The sequence below is a fragment of the Castor canadensis genome, chromosome 6 (assembly GCF_047511655.1).
Source record: "Castor canadensis chromosome 6, mCasCan1.hap1v2, whole genome shotgun sequence".
NCBI lineage: Eukaryota > Metazoa > Chordata > Mammalia > Rodentia > Castoridae > Castor > Castor canadensis.
Genome location: NC_133391.1, coordinates 34,517,525 through 34,530,671, shown reverse-complemented (window position 1 = coordinate 34,530,671; position 13,147 = coordinate 34,517,525). Strand labels below are relative to the sequence as shown.

The following is a 13,147-nucleotide window of genomic DNA, read 5'->3' as shown; positions in this document are numbered from 1 at the left end:
CTACTTCTCTCCAAATCTGCTGTTAACCATTCTGGCTTTCAACAGCTTTGTAGTTAGTCTTCTGCTATCTGCATCTTGCTTCTTCATCATTGCTCCAAAGCATTCCTACACAGCCTGAGCTCATCTCATCATATCACTCTCCTTAAAGCCTTCAGTCACTTTTCAATCCAAAATTTATCCCATGCCCTAAAAGGCCCTTAGATCTAATATGGCTTATCAGTGGTATCCAGTAAACTCAGTTATAGCTTTTATCTTATCTGCAGTCATGTGAACACCATTTGGGTCTATGTTCTTGGAAAACTGCTTTACACCTAGGGTCTTGGCCATTTTCCCTTTTATCTTCAATTTCTGGCCAATTTATACCAATCCTTTGAGCTTTCTCATGACCTTACCTCTGCTTCAAATGGCCAAATCACATGTCTATATTTACTAATTGCCTCCCAATTTGATAAGAAATACCGGAATAAGTGAAGAAAATGTAAAATTTAAATTCAGACATGAAATTTAGCACTTAAATATTTAATTGTTTTTGGTGGTACTGGGGTTTAAACTCAGGTCTTCGTGCTTGTGAGGCAGGCACTCTGCCGCTTGAGCCACGCCTCCAGTTCTCAGCTATGAGATTTAAAATATACAGTGAGGACATTGCTAATCAACTCTCAATTTAAAGATTAGTTACTACTAAAGCAAATGTTTAAAAATTGCTTAGCAACCTTACATCTCCTACATAAAAGAAAATGAATAGTTTACTAAAATGGATTATCAGTCCTAAACTTTTCCAATATTGATATTATCAATAATAAACTCTAAAGTTGAGTAATGAAAAGAACTAACCATTTAGATGAAAGATTAGTGCTATAGTTTGGATGCTAAATGTCTCACAAATTCCCATGTGTTAAAGGATTCGATCCCAGGGTGGTACTATTGGTGGGTAGGATCAAGTGGGAGGTGCTTAGATCTTTGGGAATATATCCTCAAAGGAGATCATGGGACTCTTCCTCTTCCTCTTTCTCTTTTGCTTTCTAGTCATGAAAAGAGCAGTTTTGTTCCATCACGTGCTTCTGCCTGATGTGCTGCTTTATCAAAGGCCCAAAGCAACAGGGCGAATCAATGGACTGGGTCTTCTAAAATTGTGAGCCCAAATAAATCTTTTATTTTTATAAGTTAATTACCTCAAATATTTTGTTATAGTGATGGAAAGCTACCACAATTACATTGTTATTCTTTCTATGGAAAATTATATCACAAAAACATTATATGCAAAGAAGGAATCAAATAAAATGCAGCCAAACCACACAGAAAAAAAATGTGTTTTCAGAAGAGTGTTTTGAAGTTAATAGAATTGTGCTTTGTTTTTCTGCATTTTGTGATATTTGATTTTAAAATTTGTTAATTTGTAGTCAGTCATTTTTATTTAAAACATTTTTAAGTTTATTTAAATTTTTCTTTTTTATGATACATTTTGATTTCATGATTTAAAATTTTGTTTTTTAAAAACCTCATGCCCCTAAATATGATTATGTTGAAAAAGACAATGTACCTGTCCAAAGAACGGGAGTCCATGTCTGTAATGTGAATCCACTTTAGTAAATCTCAGTCTGCTTAGGGTATTTGTGATTTCAGATGATCCATAACCAGTTAGTTCCAACCCTGAAAAAAGTTCAAGTTGAACAGCTGTATGTATTCCAAACTCCTTTCCTATCTCAGCTTTACTCCATCATAAGAAAATATCATCTACTTTCCCTTTCCTTATTCTTTCCCTAATTTCTCTCGCTTATACTATAGACGCTATTTGACAAGCAATTTGATATTAACCTCATTTTCATATAAATCATTATTAGTATCCATCATCCCTCATTCTTGTTTGAGCAAGTATCTGACTTGTTCCACCTATATCCTTAAACTCGCATCTGCTCTGTGATATTGCTTCCTTGTTCTTTCCCTTTTTCGTCTCTGTTTTCCCCTGTGACTTTCTGCTTACAATTAGATCCTTCACATTCACCTTGGTTGGAAAACATGCTTAAATTTCTCTCACAAATACTTTTCCAGTAAGACTTTTCTTTTCACAGCATGGCTTATTCAAAGCATGACCAACACCTGGTCCTCTTCCATTCAATGAAGAGTAACCTGTATCTTTTTCTGATCATCAAGATGCCATGCTACAAAGTCCAAAAGATTCATGACTTGCCTCCGTATGGTCATCTCATCTCAGACTTCGTCATACATGAACTCTGTAGTACTTCATACTTAGAAACCACTGAAACTCTTTCACTGGTTGCATCTAAGAAATTGTACATTTTTTTCTCCTTTAGTACATGATTTCTAATTTTATTATTCTTATTTACTACTATATAGTCTCCTAAATGCAGTTGTTTCTGGTTCTTGGGGTCCTCTTTGTCCTGACTCTATCCTAAATTAATCCATGCTAAATGAGCTTAAAGCAATTGTATATACTCTTTAGACTTGGACACAAGGGCATAAATTCAGATTTACTTCTCACATTTCTACTTGGCTATAGACCTTTTTTCTTTAAAAATTATCAGCTGAATAAATTCACATTTTGATACTTTCAATTACAATCACTTATCTTTGGCACATTCTCATCACATTAGTTCTTTTTCATCTACTCTTTATCTTGGTTCATTACATTTTCTTTTCTCAGTCCCCAAATTTGTAATCTTTGGGTTCATCTTTGAATGATTTTCTGATGTATCACATTGTAACACATGTCTCATTTACCTTTTCTTTTTCATGTCTTCTAGAATTATCTTTAAAAAGTATCAATTTACTTAGTACATGCTCCTCAAATAGATCTGAAAATAGCCAATGCTTTTCAGAATCATGTCTAAACTCTTTACTGAATGGTTTCTTTTCCCCCACAGCTTAGCACCAGTCTATGTTTTCAGGTTCTTCTGAGAATGAGCCCTTTTATCTATGCATGTCCTCTTTTCTTCATCCATATCTAACCTTTCAAAATATTACTCATCCTATGCAAATCAATCCAAGCATTAATTTACCTTCTAAAGCCTTCTTCTGGCACTCTATTAGGATTGATAATTTCTCTTCATATCCATTTGTCACTTAGTTTTTATATTTCTTGTGAAAATTTTATCTTGGATACACACACACACACACACACACACACACACACACCCCTCTTCTATTTGCTTAATTCTTTGAGGACAGACCATGAAAATTTTGTAATCTAGAGATATGAAGTGTCATGCAATGGAAGTTTGATACATGTTTATTGAATTAATAAATATTTTAAAATAGTACACACCTGTTCCCTCCTCTCTGACTGTGGCTTCCACTTGTATTTTCATGTCATAACCTCTTTGCCTTAGCTGAAATATTTTAGTTTTTATGAGTTGTGTGAAACATCCTTTGTTGTCTGCCTGAAGGGAAAAAGAAAGAAATCTGGAGTCCTCTCATTTGCTATAAAAAAGTCATTTATCAGTCTATTGAAATTTTTTATTGGCCATGAAAATAAACTTTGCAGATGTTCATATTATATTTTTGGTGCTTACCCTCAGCTTCAAAAATGTCCTAAAATTCTTCATTAATCATTGAGTTATTAGTTGCCAACTTTTGCCTCCTACTTTCTCTTCTGAAAATTGGCCCCCCTACTGCCATACTTAACTCCCTAGAGTTTCCACATGTGCCATGATATTTTGCAATTACATATTTTTGCATATCTTGCTTCTCAAATGATAACATTCTTTCTCCCATTCTTACCTTGGCAAACAGTTTCTACTCCTCAGAACTCAACTCAGGCATAGCACTTTCTATGAGGCCTCTATAACTATTCCCTCTAAATATTGACTATGGGATGTATGTTCTTAACTATATTTTCTCATGTCTAGGACATTAGTAGGTGTGCACATATTCGTTGAATAGATGAATTCTTGTAGTGATCAGGTTTCCAAACTCAATGTTGGTGTCCATGTTTTAATAAAGATTTTTTTCATTTTGCACTTGTTTGCATGAGAGAATTATTATTGTTTTGTTATTACATAATAATATTAATCATATTTATTTATATGTAGATGTCATGACTCACTTGACAATAAAAGCTTAATACTACTCTTTCTAACATGGTAAAGGTTTTTGCAGTTAGAGTCTTCTTGTGATTATCGTATTGGTCAGTGTTAATCTCAGTGTTGGTCAGCTTGGTTTTCACTCTGGTCTCTTAGTTATTTGCTCACTACAGCTTTGCTAATTTTCATTTCTGTATGCATGTAGTGCCTGTTCTTACTTCCACACTATGGAGTTTTACATATCTTTTCTTTGCAATCCGTAATTTAGGTATTCCGTTTTTAATGGAACATATTCTATTACTAGATGTTTTCCCTAATTTGTCTTATTAAATCTCTTCTTTGGTAAAACTAGGGACTCCCATCTGTTGTCTTTCTAAGTCTTCCTCTCTCATCTGAAATCCATTTAGTATTCCTCAATATGCAGTTTGGAAATGCTATGTCATTTGATTCTCATACTAGCCTAATTCTTTTTTTTTTCATTCATTCATATGTGCATACAATGTTTGAGTCATTCCCTTTACCCTCTGCCCCCTCCGTTCCCCCTCACCCCCTCCCTCTCCCTTCTACCCCCTCTCTTCCAGGCAGAAATTTTGCCCTTATCTCTAATTTTGTTGACGAGAGAGTATAAACAATAATAATAAGGACAAAGCATTTTTGCTAGTTGAGATAAGGATAGCTATGCAAGGAGATTCCTAGCATTGCTTCCACGTACAAATGTGTTATATTCTAAGTTGATTCTTCTTGAACTGACCTTTTCTCTAGTTCCAGATCCCTCTCTTCTATTGACTGCTGTCCTTTAAAGTTTCTGCATTAGTTCCTTTCTAGCCTAATTCTTGACACCTGCCCCATCCTTGCATTATTTGTTGGATAAAAACTGGCTTTCAATACTTTATACTTTTATATTTTATACTTGGCATGTTGATTGCTCTTTTGATGTACTAGGGATTGAATCCAGAGCCCTTTACCACTCGAGCCATACCCTCAGCCATTGATTGCTATTTGAAGGAAATTATAAAATTGGCCAAATGAATACAATTATAGATTCATGAGTCCATTGCTCAACTGGGCTCCTGATACTACCTTACAATTTATTCCTTAATTTGCAGTTTTGCTTGACGACTGTTACAAACATGCTCTCTATTGTGTTGTATTTAGTATTATGACTCATGAAAAAATACATCTTGTATTAGTGCGCTGGGGGTGTTTTCCACATACCTGTTGGCTGAATTCTTCACAGATGTTTTGGGAATATTTTCCATGACAGACAGAACGGTATCGTGAATATCTTCTGCATGCATTAATTCTTATGAGACCAGGGACAGTCTTTCCATATGTGTATCTATAACAATAAAGTTATACATAATGTTACAAATATATACTTAATGTAATTACTTAATGTAGTTAATGTAATGTACTTAATGTTACAAATACATACTTAATGTAAATTATAGATGTTTTATCACTTGATTTAATTCATTCATACAGCCATCTTTTTCACCTAAAGAAATTGTTTTACCTTCCATGTCATTTTTCTCTCTAGAAGCATGTATTCTAAGAGGCTGTGCCTTAATTATTTAAGTGGGAAACACATTCATAACTCTAAGAGAAAGTACTTAATGAGTCTTTTCAAAATGGCTCCAAATGGAAAGTTAGCAATTTAGTTTTTCTCAGATATTGTCTCCCTCTCATTGAGTTTGACATATTTTAAGAGGATAAGTTAGATGAGAAAGAAGTAGTTATAAAACAAAAATGTGATTTATCAGTGTTATCATAATGACTCAATTTGATTCTGCCACACATGATGGAAAGGTAGGATGCAAGCTGAAATCAGTTGGTTGTTTCTTAAAGTGTGCTTTGTGGACCACCTCCATTGAAATAACCTCTAATACATGTTGGGATGTCAGATTCTTGAGTCTTGCTTCAGATTTGTGATTGGAATCTCTGCAGGTAGGGTCAAGGAACTCATGTTTTAGCTAAGCATTTCCAATAGATCTGGTGTATTCTGAAGTATGAAACCTATTGCCTGCTCAGCTATGAAGTCAGTGAGGTTTGGCCATGTGGTCCCTTGGTTTCCTCTGGTATAGTTTCCCCTTCCCTAATTCATGTAAGTGATAATAAAGCAATAAATAATTTACTTAAGTTTCAATTCATTTTTAATCTTATCTTTAGATCTGGATCAAAAGGCTTTCCCTCAGGCTGAAGGTGTGGATGAAATGGTAGAGTGCCCACATAGCAAGGGCAAAATTCAATTCCACCAAAAATAAATAAATAAGCTATCCCTCTGATGGAGCGATTTAAAGCATCAAGGCTCCTGAGTGGGATGAAAGCATAATATGTTTTTCATGCTACTTTCAAAAGCTAGAAGGAAATTTTCTCTTCTCTGTTCATATTGAGGATGTTTTAGTTCATTAAAAAGCAATCAAGAACCAGGTGCCAGTTGTTCACGCCTGTAATCCTAGCTACTTGGGAGGCTGAGATCAGGAGGATCATGGTTTCAGTCCAGAATGGGCAAATAGTTACTGAGACCCCCCCCCCCATATCCAAAATAACCAGAGCAAAATGACTGGGAGGTGTGGCTCAAGTGGCGTAACACTTACTTTGCAAGTGAGTAACTGAGTTCAAGCCCTAGTCTCACCAAAGGGGAAAAAAATGGAAATCAGGGAAGAAACAATTGTTTTTAATTCTACTATGTATATCCTGGATTTAAGGTGGAGCATATACCTAGATTCTTCTCACCTGTTTTCCATGTCTTTTCAGTTTAGGAAGTTAGGGTAATAAAGGACACAGAAGAATGCAGAAGGCATGAGTGTGAGTGCCATAGTTGGATGGCGAGGTTTAGCTTAGCTCTGAGTCTGAGCTTCATGAAGTTAGATTTATTTTAGATTTCAGAGCAGTACAGAATTGTGGCAAAGAGTTCACAGTCTACGGTCACTAAATTCAGTCTGCCATTCACTATGTGCAGTAATTTGGGCAAGTTTTAAAAATCCTCTATATGTTATATTTTAAGAAAGAATAATAATTGTTCCTATCTTACACTTAGCATAAGAATAACATTCTAATAAGTCTAAGGCACTTAAAATGCTATTGCCATTTTAAATGTCCACTGATGCTATCACTAATAGAAGTGTCATATGCTATCATCTTTGCTCCTTTGTGGGAGCATAAGCAAGCTAGAGAGAGCTATCCTTCCCCTTATTAAAATAATTCAAAAGCCAGTAACTGTAATTTAAAGTATATTGTCTCCAATAGAGTATGGAGATAGAAATGAGGTGAAAAAAATGTAACTCACAAGCCACAGACGGATACCTCAAATTCTTCCTCTAGAAAAGCAATAGTCTTGGGCATTTTTACTTGGACCTCAAATTTGGGCAAAACTGTTTAGAACAGAAGAGAAAAAGAAGTGAGAAAGGGAAGGAGATCTTGTAAGTATTAGTAATGTATTCCATTACAGAAATTTATAACATAGGATCACATGACCTGACTCTAACTATAGCAAGGAACATCTGGAACAATATGACAAGAAAATGTCACTCATTGCCATGGGTAGTTGGCATTGTGTTTACTTGTTTAAGCTGGCAATACATTTCCTAAACTTTCCTTCTCTGAGTTTGTGTAAGATTTCAGAGACAGCATGGGGAGTCCCTGCAGATCGTCATAGTTGGATGTGGTAACAGAGAGACCAGCATGTTTGGATGTCTCTTTCTCTGCCTCTCTCTCTGTCTCTGTCTCTCTGTCTCTCTCCCCCCCATATCTTCTCTTCCTAAATGCTAGCTCTGCTGACTAACAGAGATCCCTTAGGCCCACCACCAGGCACCTGGCAGGGGTCGGGCATACTGTACTGATAGCAGTGCAGAGGCAACAGCCAGCCATTATTCACCTGCATGGTCCACCCTGGCAGCTAGAGATGCCTGTGTTCCCAGAAACCTTGTAAATTCTGATTAATCCATCCTCACTAATGCTCAGAAATAGCTGGTACTCTTCTCTAGTCTATCACCTGTCCCTGCTGGAGCCATAGTTTTCTACGCTATCCCACGGTTATGAAACCTTATTCTGTGATTTTTATGGCAGTTCTGGTTAGTTTTGGGCATCATATTTTTGATTACATTCCTCAGTTATGGCATGAAATATTTACTTACATTAGAATATTTACATAAGGGATTAACTGACAAGATGGCTCTGATGTTTGATTTAGTAATTGCAGTTAATTGCTAAATCAACTGTCTTGCAGCTTAGTTGATTACTTATTGGAAGCACAGTTTAGTTGACTACTAAATTAGCATGATTTAGGAATCATAGTTGATTAGAGCAGTGTACTTATCGACTAGAAAATGATTAAATAATCCCAAGAAATACTGTTATATCATGCAGATAACAAGGCACATAATGTGTATGGTTAACACAATGTTAACATTTTATGTTTGAATAGGGTCAAAGTGGTATTTTCAGATATTTCTTGCTTCTTATTGGTTCTGTGATCTTTGGTAAGTTACTAACTTTTCCAGTATTTATATGCTTATTTGTAAAATTAATACCATAATAGTATCTGCTTGAGAGAGTTGTTATGAGGATTAAATTAGATACTGTGTGAAAACTACTTACTAAATATCCAGGTAAAGAAGATAGATTACTGATAGTCAATTATTGTATGTTAGACCTTTTCTTGTTACCTATGTGTAAAAAATAATCTCAAACACTCCAACATCATAAATGACTTATACATGTAGAATTCTTACCGTATTCATTCACTTCAAAGGAGTGCTCTATTCTTTTCCCTGACTCCTTCATCACTATGAGCTTGTAGGAACCCAGAATGGGTTCCACTGACAGTGGGAAAGAGAGCTGGCTGAGTCCTCCTTGCAGTTTAAGATTTTGCCATTGGAAAATTCGACTCCTTTTGGGATTCTAAAGACAAAAATAGAGATTCCAAGATGGCGGCTAAGGGGAGGAAGCAGAAAGCGTGCCTCCTAAAGTAAAATCTTAGAGAGATGCTGGAGATATACCTTACAGGAAAAACCACCAAAAAGAGGCAAAACTTTGACTCCTCCACACCTCCAGCCTGTGCATAACATCTCCACTCCATGTTAAACAGAGAAACCAGGAGGGCTCCCACGCTGTGGCCAGATGACAGTGCCCAGACAGCTTGGGAAGAGGCGGATCACAAAATGAGCTAAGCAGTACGCAGTACTCTCACAGACAACCCTGGGAGAGATCAGCATAGCCCCCTAGACAGACTGATCCCCACCCGGGGAAAAAGAGAAAAAAGCTGAATAATAAGCAATAACAACAAAAAAAGACACGTAGCAAAGAGGGCGGGGTGCCCTGAGTGCCAAAGTGGAGGGGGGGGAAATCCCTCACAACAAGCCAGCTGGAGAAGGCAGGAGTGGCAGCACACATCCAGCAACCAGGAGCGGGAAAGCTTGTAAAAGTGGCGGTGGGAGGAAAACTCCACAGGAGAGGGGGGAAGACCCACTTCTTACGTGAGGTGTAAATAAACACGCAGGCCTGAGAAAGCGGGTGCAGTGTCACCTCCCCCAGTGTGCTTGGAAAGGGGAATGCTTGTAGCAGTGGCTCACGCACAGGAGAACTCTGAGTAAACAAAGCCTGCGGGGCCAGGTGAGTGCTAAGCTCACCCCAGAGATCTGCATAAAAACGCCTCCAGACTTTTTTTTTCTCCCAACTTTTGATGAGACAACAACCGAACTACACCTGCATGCTGAAAAACTTACTGAACCTGTATTGCATTTCAACTTGGGACACTTGGTGGGGTTTTTTAGTTTTGTGTTGTTTTGTTTCTTTTAGTTTTTTTCCCCTTTGATGAGACAATGACAGAACTACTTCTGAGACACCATCTCCATGATTGGAGGCTGAGGGACTAACACCAAAATTATTAAGACTGAAACTTCATTGCATTTGAACTTGGAGATTTTTATTTTTATTTTATTTATTTTATTTGTTTATTTGTTTATTTATTTATTTTTATTTTTATTTTTCAATTTTTATTTTAATCCTCTCTCTGTCTCTCTAATGCCTGTTCAGTTTATTGATGATTAGTACACTGTCTCTCCCTGTTTACATCTTTGAAACTTTTTTGTTGTTTATTTTGTTTTTTCTACTTGTTTGTTTATTTGTTTTTTCCTTTTTCTTTAATTTCTTTGCTTTCCATCACCTCTCACCCTTCCATTCTGAATATCACCATTGTTATTATTACAAGCTAGAAAATACTTAATTGCACACAGTAAAGGGACAATGACAACACCAAGGGCAATGATGGGAAGACAGAAAAAACAGGGAAATTAGCTTCCTCATAGCAAAAAATTAGTGCAGAAACCAGAGGGAAATGAAGAAAACAGATACTCAGATCCACACTCCAACAAAATGAAGATAAACTATGCCAAAGAACCCAATGAAGCCAACAAGAATAATTTAAAAGAAGAAATACTACAGGTACGCAATGAGAATTTTATACAGATGATACTGGATATTGTCAACCAAAATGTACGAAGACACTCAAGAAATTCCAAGAACAAAAATAGAGAAATTGAAAAAGCAAAAGAAGAAATAAAGGAAACCATAGAAGCACTGTATAAACACCAAAGTGAAACAGAGAACATGATTAATAAAGAGGTAAATGAACTCAGTACAAAAATAGACAACACTAAAGAGGAAGTGACTCAGGATATGGAAAACTCAGAAAAAACAATGAAACAGAATTGCAAAACAAAACGGAAGGCCAATCCAGCAGAATAGAACAAACAGAAGACAGAATCTCAGAACTCGAAGATGAAATGGTAATTAAAGGAAAAACCAAAGAACTATTAATTAAACAACTCAAGACCTGTGAAAAGAAAATGCAAGAAATCACTGATCCATCAAAAGACCAAACCTGAGAATCATAGGCATTGAAGAAGGAGAAGATGTGCAATCAAAGGGAATGAGTAATATATTCAATAAAATAATAACAGAAAATTTCCCAAATCTAGAGAAATCTATTCCCATAAAGAAGTAAGAGGCCTCCAGAACACCAAATAGACCACATCAAAATAGAACTACCCCATGGCATATCATAATTAAAACAACAAGTACAGAAACTAGAGAAAGAATATTGAAGGCTGTAAGAGAGAAAACACAAATAACATACAAAGGTAAAAGGTAACCCCTCAAAAACACAGCAGACTTCCCAACAGAAACATTAAAAGCAAGAAGAGCGTGGGGTGAGATCTTCCGGGCACTGAATGAAAATAACTTCAACCCCAGGATACTCTACCCAACAAAACTATCATTCAAAATAGATGGAGCAATAAAAGTCTTCCATGATAAGCAGAAACTGAAACAGTATGTGACCACAAAGCCACCACTACAAAAGATTCTCCAAGGGATTCTGCACACAGAAAGTGAAACCCAACTTAACCATGAAAAGACAGGCAGCACCAAACCACAGGAAAAGAAAAAGCAAGAAAGTAGAGAGTAACCTCAACTTAGGTACACACAAACCTTCAAATGACTAAGACAACTAAATGACAGGAATCACCACATACCTATCAGTACTAACGCTTAATGTTAATGGACTTAATTCACCCATCAAAAGACACCATTTGACAAAATGGATTAAAAAAGAAGATCCAACAATTTGTTGCTTACAGGAGACCCATCTCACTGAAAGAAATAAGCATAGGCTTAGGATGAAAGTCTGGAAGAAGATTTAAAAAGCCAATGGTTCCTGAAAACAGGCAGGAGTAGCAATACTTATCTCTGGCAAAGTAGACTCAAACCTACATTGATCAAATGAGATAAAGAAGGACATTCCACACTAATAAAAGGGGAAATAGACCAAAAGGAAATAACAAATATCAATCTGTATGCACCCAATGTCAACACATCCAATTTCATCAAACATACCCCGAAGGATCTAAAAGCATATATTAACTCCAACACAGTGGTCATGGAAGACTTTAACACCCCATTATCATCAAAGATAGATCATCCAAACAAAAAATCAATAAATAAATCCAAGATCTAAAATATACCATAGATCAAATGGACCTAGTTGATGTCTACAGAACATTTCACCCAACTTCTACACAATATACATTCTTCTCAGAAGCTCACAGAACCTTCTTTAAAATAGATCATATCCTAGGGCACAAAGCAAGCCTCAGCATATATAAGAAAATAGAAGTTATACCGTGCATACTATCTGATCACAATGCAATAAATGTAGAACTCAATAATAAAAGTAAAGACAACAAACATGCAAACAGCTGGAAACTGAATAACTCATTCCTTAATGAACAATAGGTCATTGATGAAATAAAAGAGGAAATTAAAAAGTTCCTGGATGTCAAAGAAAATGAAAACACAACCTACCAGAACCTATGGGACACAGCAAAGGCAGTCCTGAGAGGAAAGTTTATAGCCATGAATGCAAATATTAAAAAGACTGAAAGATCCCAAATCAATGACCTAATGATACATCTCAAACTCCTAAAAAAAAAAACAAGCAAATCCCAAAACAAATAGAAGGAGAGAAATAATAAAAATAAGAGCTGAAATCAATGAAATAGAAGCCAAAAACACCATACAAAGAATTGATGAAACAAAAAGTTGGCTCTTGGAAAAAATAAACAAGATCGACAGACCCCTGGCAAACCTGACTAAAATGAGGAGAGAAAAAACCCAAATTAGTAGAATCAGGAATGCAAAAGGGGGGATAACAACAAACACCATGGAAGTCCAGGAAATCATCAGAGACTACTTTAAGAACCTATATTCAAATAAATTGGAAAATCATGATGAAATGGACAGATTTCTAGATACATATGATCATCCAAAACTGAACCAAGAGGATATTAATCACCTGAATAGATCTATAACACAAAATGAAATTGAAGCAGCAATCAAAAGTCTCCCTAAAAAGAAAAGTCCAGGACCTGATGGATTCTCTGCTGAATTCTATCAGACCTTTAAAGAAGAACTGATACCAACCCTCCTTAAACTGTTCCATGAAATAGAAAGGGAAGGAAAACTGCCTAACACATTTTATGAAGCCAGTATTACACTTATCCCAAAACCAGGCAAAGACACCTCCAAAAAGGAGAACTATAAGCCAATCT

At 36.1% G+C, this 13,147-nt stretch overlaps 1 protein-coding gene across 4 annotated transcripts in view; it reads right to left on the bottom strand.

Annotated features, from left to right (window-relative positions):
* Positions 1-13,147, bottom strand: part of LOC109693594 (pregnancy zone protein-like) — a 50,124-nt gene that overhangs the window by 29,918 nt on the left and 7,059 nt on the right. For all 4 annotated transcript variants that reach the window (XM_074076101.1, XM_020174957.2, XM_074076102.1 and 1 more), the window contains exons 6-10: positions 8,771-8,939; positions 7,327-7,411; positions 5,253-5,376; positions 3,281-3,395; positions 1,538-1,647 (exon numbers count right to left, since the gene is read on the bottom strand). In XM_074076101.1, coding sequence (XP_073932202.1) covers positions 1,538-1,647; positions 3,281-3,395; positions 5,253-5,376; positions 7,327-7,411; positions 8,771-8,939 — 603 coding nt within the window. The remainder of the gene's footprint in view (positions 1-1,537; positions 1,648-3,280; positions 3,396-5,252; positions 5,377-7,326; positions 7,412-8,770; positions 8,940-13,147) is intronic.